Source organism: Zalophus californianus, chromosome 8, assembly GCF_009762305.2.
Source record: "Zalophus californianus isolate mZalCal1 chromosome 8, mZalCal1.pri.v2, whole genome shotgun sequence".
Taxonomy (NCBI): domain Eukaryota; kingdom Metazoa; phylum Chordata; class Mammalia; order Carnivora; family Otariidae; genus Zalophus; species Zalophus californianus.
The window spans coordinates 49,880,480-49,895,004 of NC_045602.1; the positions used below are offsets into that span (position 1 = coordinate 49,880,480).

At 42.8% G+C, this 14,525-nt stretch overlaps 1 protein-coding gene across 1 annotated transcript in view; it reads right to left on the reverse strand.

Annotated features, from left to right (window-relative positions):
* Positions 1-14,525, reverse strand: part of DGUOK (deoxyguanosine kinase) — a 29,050-nt gene that overhangs the window by 276 nt on the left and 14,249 nt on the right. The window contains 5 exon segments of the mRNA XM_027623440.2: positions 399-498; positions 1,078-1,193; positions 5,658-5,711; positions 5,713-5,806; positions 8,986-9,173. Of these exon segments, the coding sequence (XP_027479241.2) occupies positions 399-498; positions 1,078-1,193; positions 5,658-5,711; positions 5,713-5,806; positions 8,986-9,173 (552 nt within the window).

Here is a 14,525-nt window from a genome sequence, read left to right on the forward strand (position 1 = left end):
CACATTTTCAGCAGACTCTGTAATGGTCCACCCACACTGGTACGCAGCCATGCCCAGGTGTTATGAGTTAGGAAAAATTGGGAGGAAATGGGGCCTGCGCAGGGTCATATTGTGGAAGTGGCTGAGCTGGGAAGAGAATCCAGAAATTGCATTTTCCCAGTTCAAAAATACCTTTGAGGAGAAGTTGGCTGGGAAGTCAATTATTTAACAATTATTAGTCCAAAATGCTTTAGAGAATAGGGATATTTGTAACTTGTACAAGGTCCCGCGGGCTCTGGAGTGTGAAATGCAATTTGAAGCACAAAGCACAAGACCCATTACATTGAAGTCTGAAGCAAAAATAAAAGTGCAATAAAGGAAAATCACTAGAAGCAGGAGTTAAAGCCCTCCCCCTCCACCTTTTTCATGAGTTCTTCTTGTTTGGTTACTTCTTCAGAAAAATCTTCATTGACATCCAATACCAGCACTGGAATGTTCAGCAGAGCCTCAAAGTGGAGCCTGTAAGAAGCATGAAAGTTTAGGGTACAGAAAAAAGAAAGCTGAATCAACCTTCACATATTCACCACATCTTAATAATCCATAGAGCAGATCTAAAGTCACATGGCTTCTCAATGAAATTGCATATAAATTAGTTTAAAAAAAAAAGAACTTAATAAAAGAGGAAGGCTGAAATTTCTCTTTAGCCTTGAGATGGACACTGAAGGTCAGAGCCCCAAACATTTTAAGTGGACTACATACCAAGCCCAAAGGGAGGAAAGGCCAAAACCAGGACTGTCAACTTAGTAAAATGGACAATTTCTCTAAAATTTTTCAGCCCTTCACCCTGGGTCAACTCTATCACCATCATCAATCACAATGTTCAATCTAGGGAAACATTAAAAAACAAAAAAGCTGGAGAAACAGAATCTAATAAAATGCCTCTTAGAATATACACATTGTATCTCATTGAGTTTCTCAGTTGGATTTCTAACCACTTGGTACATCTGAACCTTCTTACGGGGCTGCCTGTTGAGCTGGTGTCTGAGCGCCTGGCTGTAGGGAGGCAGGTGTCTGTGTGGTACTGTCTTCTCCACTTACTCGGTTGTCTTGTGAACAAGCCAGGCTTCGTGCTGACTGTGAAGCTGCTCGAGATATTCCAGCTCAACTCCCTTCTCCTCTTCCCTGGCCCTCTGGTGGAGTCTCTTCAAACAAACCTAAAAGACAATCCCCAGGCCACACTGAGCTCATGTGTTATCCTGGCTGTGACGATGTGGTCCTTGGGGGCTCGGGAACCCACTCGTGACATCGAATCTGGGAATGATAAGCCATGACCTTGCTTCTCCGGTCTTGTTTCCTTATTCAATCACAGGTTAACTGCAAACTTCATCCACCCTGGGAAGCTGTAATTACCCTGCTTTTAATCTCTCTCACCTCTGCCTTCCTCGGGTCCTCATCACCTCTCACCTAGACCATGGCAAGAGCCTCTGGCTCTCTTTCTGGAAGCGGTGAGTGTCTGGGGTTAGCACAGGCCTTAAAAAAATCCACAATTCGGGGCGTCTGGGTGGCTCAGTTGTTAAGCGTCTGCCTTCAGCTCAGGTCATGATCCCAAGGTCCTGGGATTGAGCCCCGCATCGGGCTCCCTGCTCCGCGGGAAGCCTGCTTCTCCCTCTCCCACTCCCCGCTTGTGTTCCCTTTCTCGCTGTGTCTCTCTCTAATAAATAAATAAAATCTTAAAAAAAAAAATCCACAATTCACTTCCTGTCTTCACCATGTACTAGTGATGCAATCTTTATGGGCTTCCCATTTTTCCCCTCCACTCACCCCGCGGGAAGCTGAGAGGACTCACCAAGGTTAAGGTGTGTCATCTTCCTGGCCACAGCAGCTCTCCCCTCCCAGTGAGCCGCCTCCACCCACCCTTCCACAGCGATGCAAGAGAAGTGCAGCACTCTCCTTGCTGAAAACACCTCCCAGGCTCCCTAGCCTGTAGCCATAAAGCCCCAGGTTTAAGGAAGTATGAGGAGCATCACGTTTACAAAATGGTAAGTAATCTGAAACATGTCTTTCATAGCCTGTCACTCACTGACTCTGGAGCAGAAGGCAAACTCTGCACAGGTCAAAGATAAAACCAAGAAGTAAAAAAAGTGAGGCTTAAGACTAACTCTCCTTCCCTCCCCCTTTCCAAAGAGGGCATCATTCCATTCTGCCTTCACCTGGTAGAAAAGTCTGAAGCACGCTGGCTCAGAGAATGTCATCTTTTCCTTTACCTGCCACACAAGGCTGTCCAGGATTCTGGCCACCTCTCCTACCCCTCCACCCTCAACTTCCTTAGCACCTGCCTGGACTCAGGGCGGCAGCCAGATCGGACCCGTGGCACAGGCCAACCTCTTTCCCGCCTTGAGACTTCTGCTCCCAATGTTTGTTTTGCCTGACTGCTTTCCCTTCCTCTCTCTAACTGGCAAACATTTCATCATTCAGTGTCATCTGTCCTGGGAAGAACAGGTGGATTAATCCACTGATCTAGGACTACCCTCTTGCAAACACTTAACTTTATTCCCAATGTAAACTTTAGCCCCAAATGAAGCACACAATATTCCCGAAGATGCAGTCTGTGCTGTGCATCCCACCTTTCCTCTAAGAAGACAAAATCATGTAAACAAATTTCATTTATGAGCTTATGTCCAACTTTTCAGATTGATTAACTGAGACAGATCTAACAGGTTAATACTTTAGCACTTAACTCCTCACCAATCTTTTCCCCTAATCATTTATCATCCCAAACTTAGATCAAGTCCTTATCCTTGGGACTTTACAATTTAGTTAGATAATAAATAAAACAGTATGCAAAACAGTGCATCAAGTGCTAAACTGTGAGGTCTAGACCTTCAGGGCAGCAGTCCAGACAAGGGAGGGAGCCATTGGGCCCCAGCAGTCAGAGAGGCGTTCCCCGGAGGAGGCAGGAGCTCCCCCTTTATCTCTGGTACCAGCTCCCCAGCACCTCAGTAGGCCCTGGGGAAACACAGGCCACCGGTGGCATTTCCACTGTAGCAGGAGACAGAGGGAGGCGTGCACAGGGGGCACAGCGGCTGGGGGCCACAGTCTGTCTTGTTCAGGGCTGAGCACTAGGCTGGCAGAGCCCGTGGTCAGTAAGTACCTGTTGCCCGCCTTCATTTGTGGCTTGCAGTTCTGACCTTGTCCCCCAGCTCCATTCACCTTTGCCTCCTGCTTTCATCTTTTCCTTTTCTACTTTCCCTCACCATGAACCTGCTTTCTCTTCCCTCTCTTTCTGCCCCCACACCCCACCTTCACTGCTGAGGGCTTCAAAACATTGCCCGTTGTTTGCCTCCCTCCCTCACCACGCGGCCCTCCAGCCCCAACTTCTGGAGGTGCAGTCCTCCATGTCACCCCGCCACCGATGGGAACTTCTTGCATGCCTTCAGAAATATTTCATGCGTATACACCTACCCCCCACCTTTTAAAAAAAACACTCACACTTGTAAAGGTGTCCCACCACACACACGGTGCCAGCTTTTCTTCACTTAATAATGCCTCAGAGACTGTTCTGTTAGTATAGTGTTTTCCCATTTTTACGGCTTCAGAGTTTTCCAGTGTATGGACAGAGCATAATACAATCAACCAGCCCTACTGGTGACCGCCTGGGGTGTTCCAATGAGCTGCTATTACAAACAGTGCTGGCTTGCACAGGAGCCACTTTGCCCATGTGGGAGCATATTTATGGAGTAAATTCCAAGGAGCATGATTAATAGGTAAGGTCCTGTTTGAGCCACTTGGCAAAATTCTTGTTTTACTGGCAGGGTTACAACAACAAATTCTTTAACAAGTCCTGTGCAAGCAGTGCTCTAGTCCTGTGTGTGCTGCGATCAGTCGTCATGGGGAGGACACACCTGAATGTGACTAAGAAAGACAATGGGCCTATGAAGGGTAAGGGGGGACCCTCCTGCTGACCTGCCCCCCTTCACCAACCAGCCCAGGAGGAGTGGCTGCTGGGATGGCAACTGGACTGCAACTCTGGCTGGTGGGTCTCTGGCCACTGTGCTTCCCAAGCCCAAATCCAGGTGGCCATTTGGGCCAGGCATCCCCGCACGCCGTCTCCATGCCGCCAACAGTCCCCAGCAAGGCCTGGCTGGCTGTGCAGTCTTCCTGATTCCGTGCGGCTGGGTGGGACACCGAGGCCCAGAACATCTCTCTTTTGACTGATTTTTTTTTTAATGTGGTTTGCTTGCTTTTTAGAACTTAGGGAAGAGGAGGTAGAAAGGAGCAAAACGCCCTCCTTAGGTCCATCTCACAAGGCTCTAAACTCAGTATTTCCCAGGGCTCTGTATTAGAATATGCAGGCAACTGCATGGCTTTTCAGAGATGTGGTTCACTTTCTGTTCTGCTGCTTCCCTTGGATACATCACCTCTGAATCTCACAGAAGGGGTCGGGGTGACTCTGGGGAAGGATATCAGCATTCCTGGGTCTCTGGCTCTAAAAACCGTCAAAAGTGCATCAAAATTCCCCATCCAGTCTTAAAGCTTTTTGCTTTTCTACCATTAAGTTGCAAAAACCCTTCAAACTCCCTCATTCTACCCCAGCTGAAAGACCGCGGCTAGTCTCATCCGTGAAGACACATCAGTCACATCCTCATCGTCGTCATAATCGCCACCACTGCTATCATCATTGTCCCCTTCCCACAGTCATGCCAAGTGCACAAAAAAGTGAGGAAGACTTTCTTGCCGGCCTTCCCCTCTCCAGCTACTATAAGCCCACGAGCTGGGCTCCCCACTATCTTTTAGCCCTGCTCGGCTGCTCTCAGGCCTCTCCATCCACAAGGCTCAGGGCCTGTCTCTAAAAAGTGTGGCCTCCCGTCAGAAGGGAGCTTTCCTCCCAAGAGTATGCAGTATACCTGACACGTGACCACCCATTACATGTCTCAAAAGCCAAGAGCAACACACCTCTCAAAATATACCTCCAGCCTTGACTCAGAATCCCACTCCAGAGGAGCCCTTAGAGACTACTAGTGTGAGCCACTGGATTTGATAGCAAGGACCCTTCCAGGGGAAAGGCTGCTAGGGGCTGTCCATGGTCACTGCCAGTCAGAGACTTCTTCCGCGACATCACCCTATTGTGTACGAGGCTGGCTCCAGGGTCCAAGTCAAAAAGTCAAGGAATGTAACTTCTGTAGTCCATCTTGACTTACCAGTGGCACCCTTAAGGCTCAAAAGACAGCTAGCTGAAAATTATGCTAGTATCAGGGGTGAGGTAAGGAAACTCTCCACTTCCTCCCGGCATCCTATGCAGGAAACCATCAAGACCATCAGACTCCGAGGACCCAGCTGGAGGAAAGGGAAAGCCGAGGCAGTTGGCTACAGGTGACCTGGCCAGAGGAGCCAATCTGCAAACCCTGGCTGAAAAAGACAATGCCCGATTTTCTCTCTGTTGTTGTTACATCGAGAGGGACCCTTTCTATCAGTCATCCGCTTTAGCCCTCTGCCGCAGAAAGCCTGTGGGAAATGGGGGTGCTCAATGCCAGAACGGGAGGGGTGTGACCCACACTGCTCTCCATGCTCCACATAATACCCGCAATCTCCTTTCTTCAACCAGAAAATCGGGTGTTGGAGAACGTCACCTCTTAGGTTTCAGACAGCCCTGAAGATTAAGGCTTGATGTTCCGCATTACCTGGGGAGTAGCCTGGAGGTAAATGAAGCCATGTAATCTGAGCTGGCTGGCATAACTCCTGCAGGAGAAAAGAATGCCAGTCTTGATAGATATGCCATTCGATGTCACTGAGGGAACCATTTTCAAAAAGATTCTTCGCAAAGATATACCTGGTTGGAAATATAGGTTGGGATTGGGGGAGGGGATCAGAATGGGAAATGGAATGAAAAGCAAAAGGAAGAGAAGCAGAAAAATCAATAACCAACTTGTTCCATGACTGTTCAAGCCACTTAAACTTTCTAGCTCATCAATCTTTAAGAAATCTGAATTCTTTTTTTTTTTGAAAGATTTTATTTATTTATTGACAGAGACACAGTGAGAGCAGGAATGCAGGCAGGGGGAGCGGGAGAGGGAGAAGCAGGCTTCCCGCGGGCAGGGAGGCCCGATGCGGGGCTCAATCCCAGGACCCTGAGATCATGACCTGAGCCGAAGGCAGTCGCTTAACCCAACTGAGCCACCCAGGCGCCCCAAGAAATCTGAATTCTTAACCTGTATCTCCTTCCTTGTTTCAACAGTAAGATGGGAAATAGCATGTCGACTCTAGAAGCCAAAATCACAGCTCTCCAACTGGATTAATCTACTGGAAGAACAGGGGCAGTGGAAAAGACGATCTTCGGTCACCAGCGATTCTCCCTGCTGGAGGCCAGTGAGAACAGACAGCATTCGGTGTATGCAAACTCACACTTCTGAGATTTCTTTATTATTGCAGCCATCCCCTAACCCAAAAAACCATCTCGGGGCTTATGAGGGCTTCCCAGTCTCCAGGCTGCTGATCCATCTTCTCGTGTGGTTAATAAGTGGAAAAGGAAATGTACTGAAGTGGTGTCACCTACAGAGCAGGGGATGCCTTTCTTATTCAATGCAGCGTTACCAAGAAAGCAGACCCTCCCCCAAAGCACATAGGAGCCCTTATTCACTTGCTTCGTCTGCTACTGAGCTTCTAATCCAGGTGCAAGAAAGCTCAATCTAAAAATCAAACGAGCTTGCCCCTTGCTTACTTTCACAACTAAAGAGCATCTGGTAAATAGGAAATCAGAGCTAACAAGAACCCATTGCTTCAGAAGGGTCAATTCTGCTTTCAAACCTAAGGCATCTTAATACAAAACACAATTTACATCCTAAACAATGAATTCCAGTTCTAAGGCAACGCTTAGCAACTGGCCACTTCTGGAAAAATGAAATTCAGAATCCATGTGTACAAATTGCCCAGGGAAGTATACACCACAAGGCTGCAAGTGTTGCGATTAAGAGAATGGGTGGCAGTGTCACATTCCTGAGTGTGAGCCCGGCCCCAAATTCACAAACTGTGTTGCCATGGCAAGTCACCCAACTCCCTCAGCCCATTTCTTCCTCTGTACAAAGAGGTAACAGTAGAACTGGACTCATAGCATTGTTGTGAGGACTGTATGTAGTACTCACAAGGTGCTTGGAAGAGTGACTGGTGCAAAGTATTCAAGACATCTTTGTTACTATACCTACTTCTTTGCTAGGCTGTGAAGAAATTAATCTACTAGGAGCTCCCGAAGTCAACTTTCTCAGTCTGGAATGGGTTAGCTATCGTCTAGCTGAAGGCAACATGGAAAGATGACTTTACAACTCAATTTTCTGAAAAGTATTTCAGCTTCTTCACAGGCAACTTAGAAATTAAAATCTTGGGGCACCTAGGTGGCTCAGTCGTTAAGCGTCTGCCTTCAGCTCAGGTCATGATCCCAGGGTCCTGGATCGAGCCCCACATCGGGCTCTCTGCTCAGCGGAAAGCCTGCTTCTCCCTCTCCCATTCCCCCTGCTTGTGTTCCCTCTCTCGCTGTGTCTCTCTGTCAAATAAACAAATAAAATCTTAAAAAAAAAAAAGAAATTAAAATATTATAAAGAAAAATGACAGATCTTTTAAGAAGCCCTTTAAGAGGGGCCCTCCCCTTTCTTGAGGATAAGCACTTATTTCCCCACAGCTGGTGGTGACGGGGTGGGAGAAAGCTGGGGTGCAGAGGACTACGGGGAGGGAACAACCGCAGACTGCGTGCTGATGCTGCAGAAAAATGAGCTTACGGACCCAGGCATCAGGGCTCCTGTTCTAAACCACATACTATTGTTTCTTTTAACTCCACCAGAAAAGATTTAGATTTCTTCCTCCCAGTCATCCACTCTCCCAAACAACTTGTGTTCCTCTCTGGGACACACATCACACACATGAGCACGTGTGCGGTCTGAGTCCCCATTACACTAGGGTTGACCTGAAAGCAGGAACTGGGTCTGCCTTGCTCACTGCTGCAGCCCCAGGGTCTAGCCCGGTACCTGAACATATGGGGATTTAATAAATCTGTGCTGAACAAAGGAATGAATGAATGAATTTTTTAAAGAAGGGAAACGGTCTAATTACCATCATGATTAGAATGTATAATGAATTATCCTTTCTATCTCTAAAATGCCCCTTCTGAAGAAAACATCTAGAATGTGTAGCTGCCTATAGCAAAATCAATTCTCATCTCTTCCTTTACAAGAAAATGTTAAGATCTTGTAGCTTCTAAGCGAAGTATTTCTTTTTCTGAGGGGTCTCTCACATGTCTACTTCACTAAAGGGCTGGAAATCAAAAAACCCATGGTGAATATATTTCCAAGTAACCAGGACAGTTATATGTAATTCATCTTCCTAGTCCAGGAGGCATGGCCAGGAAAGCCAAAGAGAAAAAATATGCAGTAGTATACCCAACAACTGTAAAAGAATCAAAATCTACAGCTCATCCACTTGTAATTCACATATTTAGCTTTTATAAAGAGTAAACTCTGTCTTGGGGTAGAGAAGAAATATGTAGCCTATAGGATTTGTTCTATGTATCTTGCATGATTTTGAGATAATGTTAAAAAAAAATTACATGATACTTACAAGTGTACCCTTCTTTTTTCCCTCCAGGAAGTTTTATGGAACACTAAGAAGTAGAACTAGTTGTCTAATTTGAAAGTAAATGGGTAACCAACTTAGCATCTTCAGAAGTAAACGGACGATGAAAAAGTACAATTATCAATAACCACAGTGGAGGGCCCCTGGGTGGCTCAGTTGGTTAAGCAACTGCCTTCAGCTCAGGTCATAATCCTGGAGTCCTGGGATCAAGTCCCGCATCCGGCTCCCTGCTCAGCGGGGAGTCTGCTTCTCCCTCTGACCTTCCCCCACTCTCATGCTCTCCCTCAAATAAATAAAATAAATAAATAAATAAATAACCACAGTGGAGCAAGAAGGGAAAATATGCAGCACTGAGCATGGGGCTTGTGGCCAGTGAAGGGCTCAGGGTCTTACCTGTCACTGTACACGGACCTCTCAAAGATCTGTATTGCATTCTCGGCCTGTAACAGTTTCTCAGGGAAAGGCTCCAGCTGTACTTTCAGGCGGCTCATAAAAGAAAATGTCTGGAATGTGTAGGACCATCGTGCTGGTTCCTGGTACATCATATCCAGCAAGTTTCCAAGACTTTGGGCAGTGAAGGCCTACAAGGAAATTACAAAGAGGAGCATTTCCTAGAAGGTGTATTTACCCCATGGTGTTTAGTCCCCAACACCATGGTTTAACAATCAATGAGGGAAGCAATTACAAAAGTTGCCTTTTACTAAAAGATATAATCATATCCCCCAGTTTTGTCAAAGCTGTATAATCAAGGAAGAGATTTTCCTACCTGATAAAATGAGAATTTGAGAGGGAGAGGACACGCCATCTTCAACACACCAGAGAAGAGCATAGGAAGAACCACCCATACAATCAGCACATTCACTGACTGGTTTGTGGAGTCTGTCTGACGAGGAGTAAACCAACGACCATCTAAGACTACTTGGAATCAAATCTTCCCATTTTAACACTATGTTGCCTCTCTTTTGAACTTCCATCTGTGGCTATTTCTTTACAAAACTTCAACCCAGAGAAGAAAGCAATGGATTATTTGAAAATCCAACTAACCAAACAAATAGAATTCTCTCTCTCTCTCACAGAAGGGATTAAAACAAACAAAACAAAACCTTCCTCCTCCATTCTGGAGACTTTATGAAATGTATCTCAAGACCCATTTACTCAGCATGTGCAGGTGGGAACATGTGTGAGATACTCAGGAGCCCTGGACTCTTTCCTGGGCTCTGCCACTGACTCAGCACAAAAGTGAATTCATTCAATCTCCATTAACTGAAGGGCCTACACGGATGAGGCGCTACATAGGCTCGATGCTGTAAGGGGTAGAGAAAACAAACTAAGATTTATTTTCAGTGTTCACTGTGCTGTTATGTCATTTAATCTTCAAAACAGCTTCATGAAGAGGGCACTACTGCATGCTCATTTTCCTGAGGGGCAAATCCACTCATACAGGTTAAGTAACTTACTTGTCCAAGGTTTCAAGATGAGTAAATGCAGAACAGGGACTCAAACCTGGCTTCCTCTAACTTCATTCTAATGCTTCTCCATATAAAGACAAGCTGGGAAGTAAATGATACATAGAATTTCCACAGATAGAAATGGGGACTAAGAGCACATTGGGGTGGAGAAAAAAATAGAGGGGGAACTAGGTTAGACAACCACAAGTGGTCCAGTTTGGCTAAGTATCAACCATAGATTCCAAAGAAGGATCCCAGCCCTTTGAAAGGCTTCACGGGGAGCAATGCAGGTAGAGCAGAATGGATCACAAGATGTTTTCCCTCCTTCCAATTCTCCAACCTGCACACACACAGCAGTCTCACAAATGACCCCCGGTTAAGAGTTGGAAGTAGAGGCAGGGGGACAAATCTGAATCCACTTGAGTCTCTGATGGCGTCACTAGAGGACAGTAGAGAGCCCTTGGGGTGCAGCATAGTTATGAGACTGCATGGAAGCCCAATGAAGGGAGTGAGGTGCTATGTGTACAGATGTACTAGGTTGACTGGGTAGGAGCTATTCTATCAGCGGCCTTTGGGCTACCAAAGGGAAACTGTTCTGGAACAAAACCCTGTACAGGGCCTACACAATTTCTGAAAGAACCCATCTCAGCTACAGAACAAATGCAAACATCCCTTCAAACATATAAGCAAAGAGAGGGACAATGACTGGATACAGTAATATTCAGCAATTTCAAAGGGAGAAAAACCAATGCATCTGCTCAGGACAAGCAGCCCCTTAAGAGACAGAGCTGTTGCCAGAAACAAAAGAAAACAGAAAATCAATGAGATTCAAGAGACTGCCACATTGATAAGAACAGGCTGTCATAAAAACAGGAATAATATGAAAAGAACATTCTTAGAGGAGAAAAAAATGCAACTGCCAAAACAAAGCACCCTATGAAGACAGTAACTAGCAGATTGTACACTGCAGTAAACCTAATTAGTGAATGTCATACAGAACATCAGCTCAAGAAATTTTCCTTAAACTAAGAGGAAAAAAAAAAACAGAAAATTAGGACAGAAATGAAAACATACAGGTTAGAAGGAGGAGATCCAATGTACACTGTAGTATCGTGCTAAGGTATTTTTGCCTTTCCTTTCTTTCCTCTGGAAAGATAAATCAAGATGTAATGTCACTTGTGTTCCACCTCACAGTAATAATATAATTTTGCATCACAAACAACTTTCCAAACAAGACCTAAAATGATCCACAACTCCACAGTACCTGTAGTTCAGACAAAGCTACCTAAGGAAATGATGTTCCTTCTCATGAGACAAAAGTCCAATACAGAGAGGGGAAATGCCACCCGCAGCAAAGAGATGAGCAGGGAAGACCATTACTATTAAGGCGTGTGTCTCCTTCTCACCAAATTTCATTATCACTGAGAATCACTAACAGAACCATGTAGTAGCTCTAAGTATTTAAGAACAAAGTTTAAAACTAGAAGCTATAGTAAGAAGGAATTGATCTGATAGAAAAGCTAAAACAAAAGAAAAAAATTAAAGAAAATTTCTGAGATGCGAGACTTTCAACCAGAAAAATTCAGAGTACCAGAAAAGATTTCATATATATTTATATATACAGCTTTCATACACACACACACACACACACACACACACACACACACACAGGCACACACAGGCACACACAAGAACCCAAAACTGGACCTATCCTACCAAAATACCAACAATCAAAAAAACAAAACAAAAATCTAATGGCAGGGAAATCACATGAATTACTTATTTAAAAAAAAAAAAAGATCAGAACCATATAATACTTCTCTACAACAAAAACTACCTTTTATATTACAGAGCAAAAGGAAGACATTTTTAGACAAGCAATCACTCAAATTATACCACCTACATGCCCTTTCTGAAAAATTCTCTAAAATACATTTCAACCAACTGAAAAATTAAGAAACAGGAAGATGTGGAAATGAGAAAACAGTGGTCAGTGATCAACCAGGAGAACAGAGTTAAGTTTAATTAAGGGTGTAACTAAGGAACTATTATTTATGTGGCTATGAAATTGAGTGCCACATTTCCGTTTGTTAAAAAAGAAATTTCACAATGTAAAAACATTCTGGATCTACAAAATTTCGGATAATTTCAATATACCTGGCAAATAAGGTAATAAAAAGGTTTTGGCTTCTTTTTCTCTTTCACAGAGGCTCCATTAACATTGAAAGATAGGTTTAACATGTACATTTTTAATTTACAGGTTTCCCCTGTTAGATAAAAATAGTAAGTTTCCCATATAAGGAAAGGGGAGAAAAATGAAAAAAAATATTAAATATAGCAAAAAAGGAAAAAAAAGGAAATGAAAAGCACAAAATAAGGTGATAGAAATAAGTTAAACACAATTATAATAAAAGAGAAAAATTCCCAAGAAAGGCAAACCCTAACACTGGGTAAAAACTAAAAATCCTGTAAGAAAATACCTAAAACAAAATGCCATGTATTAGTTAAGGACAAAGGGACAGTGAAATCCACCAAATAGATGCAAATAAAAAGAAAGCAGATGTGGCAAAACTGTATTTTAAAAAAAGCATTATATGCTACAAGAGGGTTTTTTTTATACTAAAAAACCAAAAAAGGACTATACAAAGGAGTCATGAACCTTTTTACGTACAGTAATAAAGCCCTGAAATTCAGAAATATAAGAGCAGAGCCGATTAAAAATACAAGGAGAAATGGACAAAAAGCACAAACTTTAAACACACTTTTCTCATAATTTAATATAAAAAGTAGACCCCAATAATGAGAGCTTATTTCAAATTGTTATTAAGTCATTATTTTTCACATATCTGAAATTGATGTACATCTTACAATGTTTAAGTTAAACTTTAATAGACATTTTTATTATTCCTTAGAAGTATTATTAAATTGATTACGTGTCTTACGATCAATGGCATCTTAGAATTTATAATATATGTCACATCAAATTCCATACCTTAGAGATAATATATATTCTTCTTAAAAGTCCATGGCACATTTACCAAAATTGGTCATACATAAAAATCGATCATATGTAAGCCATGAAGAATACCTCAGTAAGTTCCCCCAATTAAAATTGTATAAGCCATGTTGTCTGACCATAACAAAATAAAATTAGAGTAAAAAAATAATGCACACACAAAATCTACTCAGAAAATGTAAAATTGGGGGTGCCTGGGTGCTCAGTTGGTTAAGCGGCTGCCTTCGGCTCAGGTCATGATCCCAGGGTCCTGGGATCGAGCCCCGCATCAGGCTCCTTGCTCCGCAGGAAGCCTGCTTCTCCCTCTCCCACTCCCCCCTGCTTGTGTTCCCTCTCTCGCTGTGTCTCTCTCTGTCAAATAAATAAATAAGATCTTAAAAAAAAAAAAAAAGAAAATGTAAAATACCTTAAAAATAATTCCAGGGCAAAGAATAAATCAAAAACTACAATTACAAATTCGGTATTTCAGTTAAAATCTTATATGTCGAACTCTAAAAGACAAGGCCAAAGCTTATTCCATGAAGAAAATTTCAGTTGCAAATACTTCCATTATTAAGGAAAGAAAAAAAGAAAAATACACAAACTAATCATTCAACCTAAAGAGCTTTAAAAATACAGAGGTTCTTAGAAAGAAATGAGTAAATTTAAAGGCCAAAATTAATGAATTAGAATGCAAGTCCCCACAGAATTAATAAAATCCATTAACTGGGTCTTTAAAAAAGAACAATCATCTATCAAGTCTATCCCTCCCCAAATATTAACACAAACAAGCAACATCAGACAAAAGACACAGTAATTCTGGATTAAACTATTAAAAAATACAGGTACTACTTTTATACAATTAAATTTGAAAATCTCAATAGAAGGGCAATTTTCTAAGAAAACAAGATTATCAAAATTGATTCAAGAAGGTGTAAAACAACAACAACAACAAAACACAAACCCTGAACAATAGCTGAGGAAGTAACAGTTGTCCAGCAACTATTCCACCCAAACAGCACTGAATCCGTATTATTTAAAAAATGATTTCTATCCTAACTTCAAAGAATAGATAATTCCTACACTAAAACAGTGCAAAACTTCTCAATTCATTTTATACCCCGATGGTAAAAACCTGTCAAAAAATAGTAATACCAATTAAATAAATATACATGCAAAATTTCAAACAATCTATTAGCAAATTAATGGAATAGTGTACCATGATCAAAAGGGTTCATTCCAGAATGTACAGATGGCGCCATTATCAAATCTACTGACTAATATACTAAGAGATTAAAAGAGAAAAACCACATGGTTATCTCACTAGATACTAAAAAGGCTTTTGATGAAAATTCAACATCTGATCCTGAGGAAAACAGTTCCTATCCTAGTAATTAGAAGGGTACTTCCTCCACATGATCTATTGAAACGATTAACAATCACAGAACTTATACTGATACATTAGAGGTAGTTTCATTAAAGACAGAACA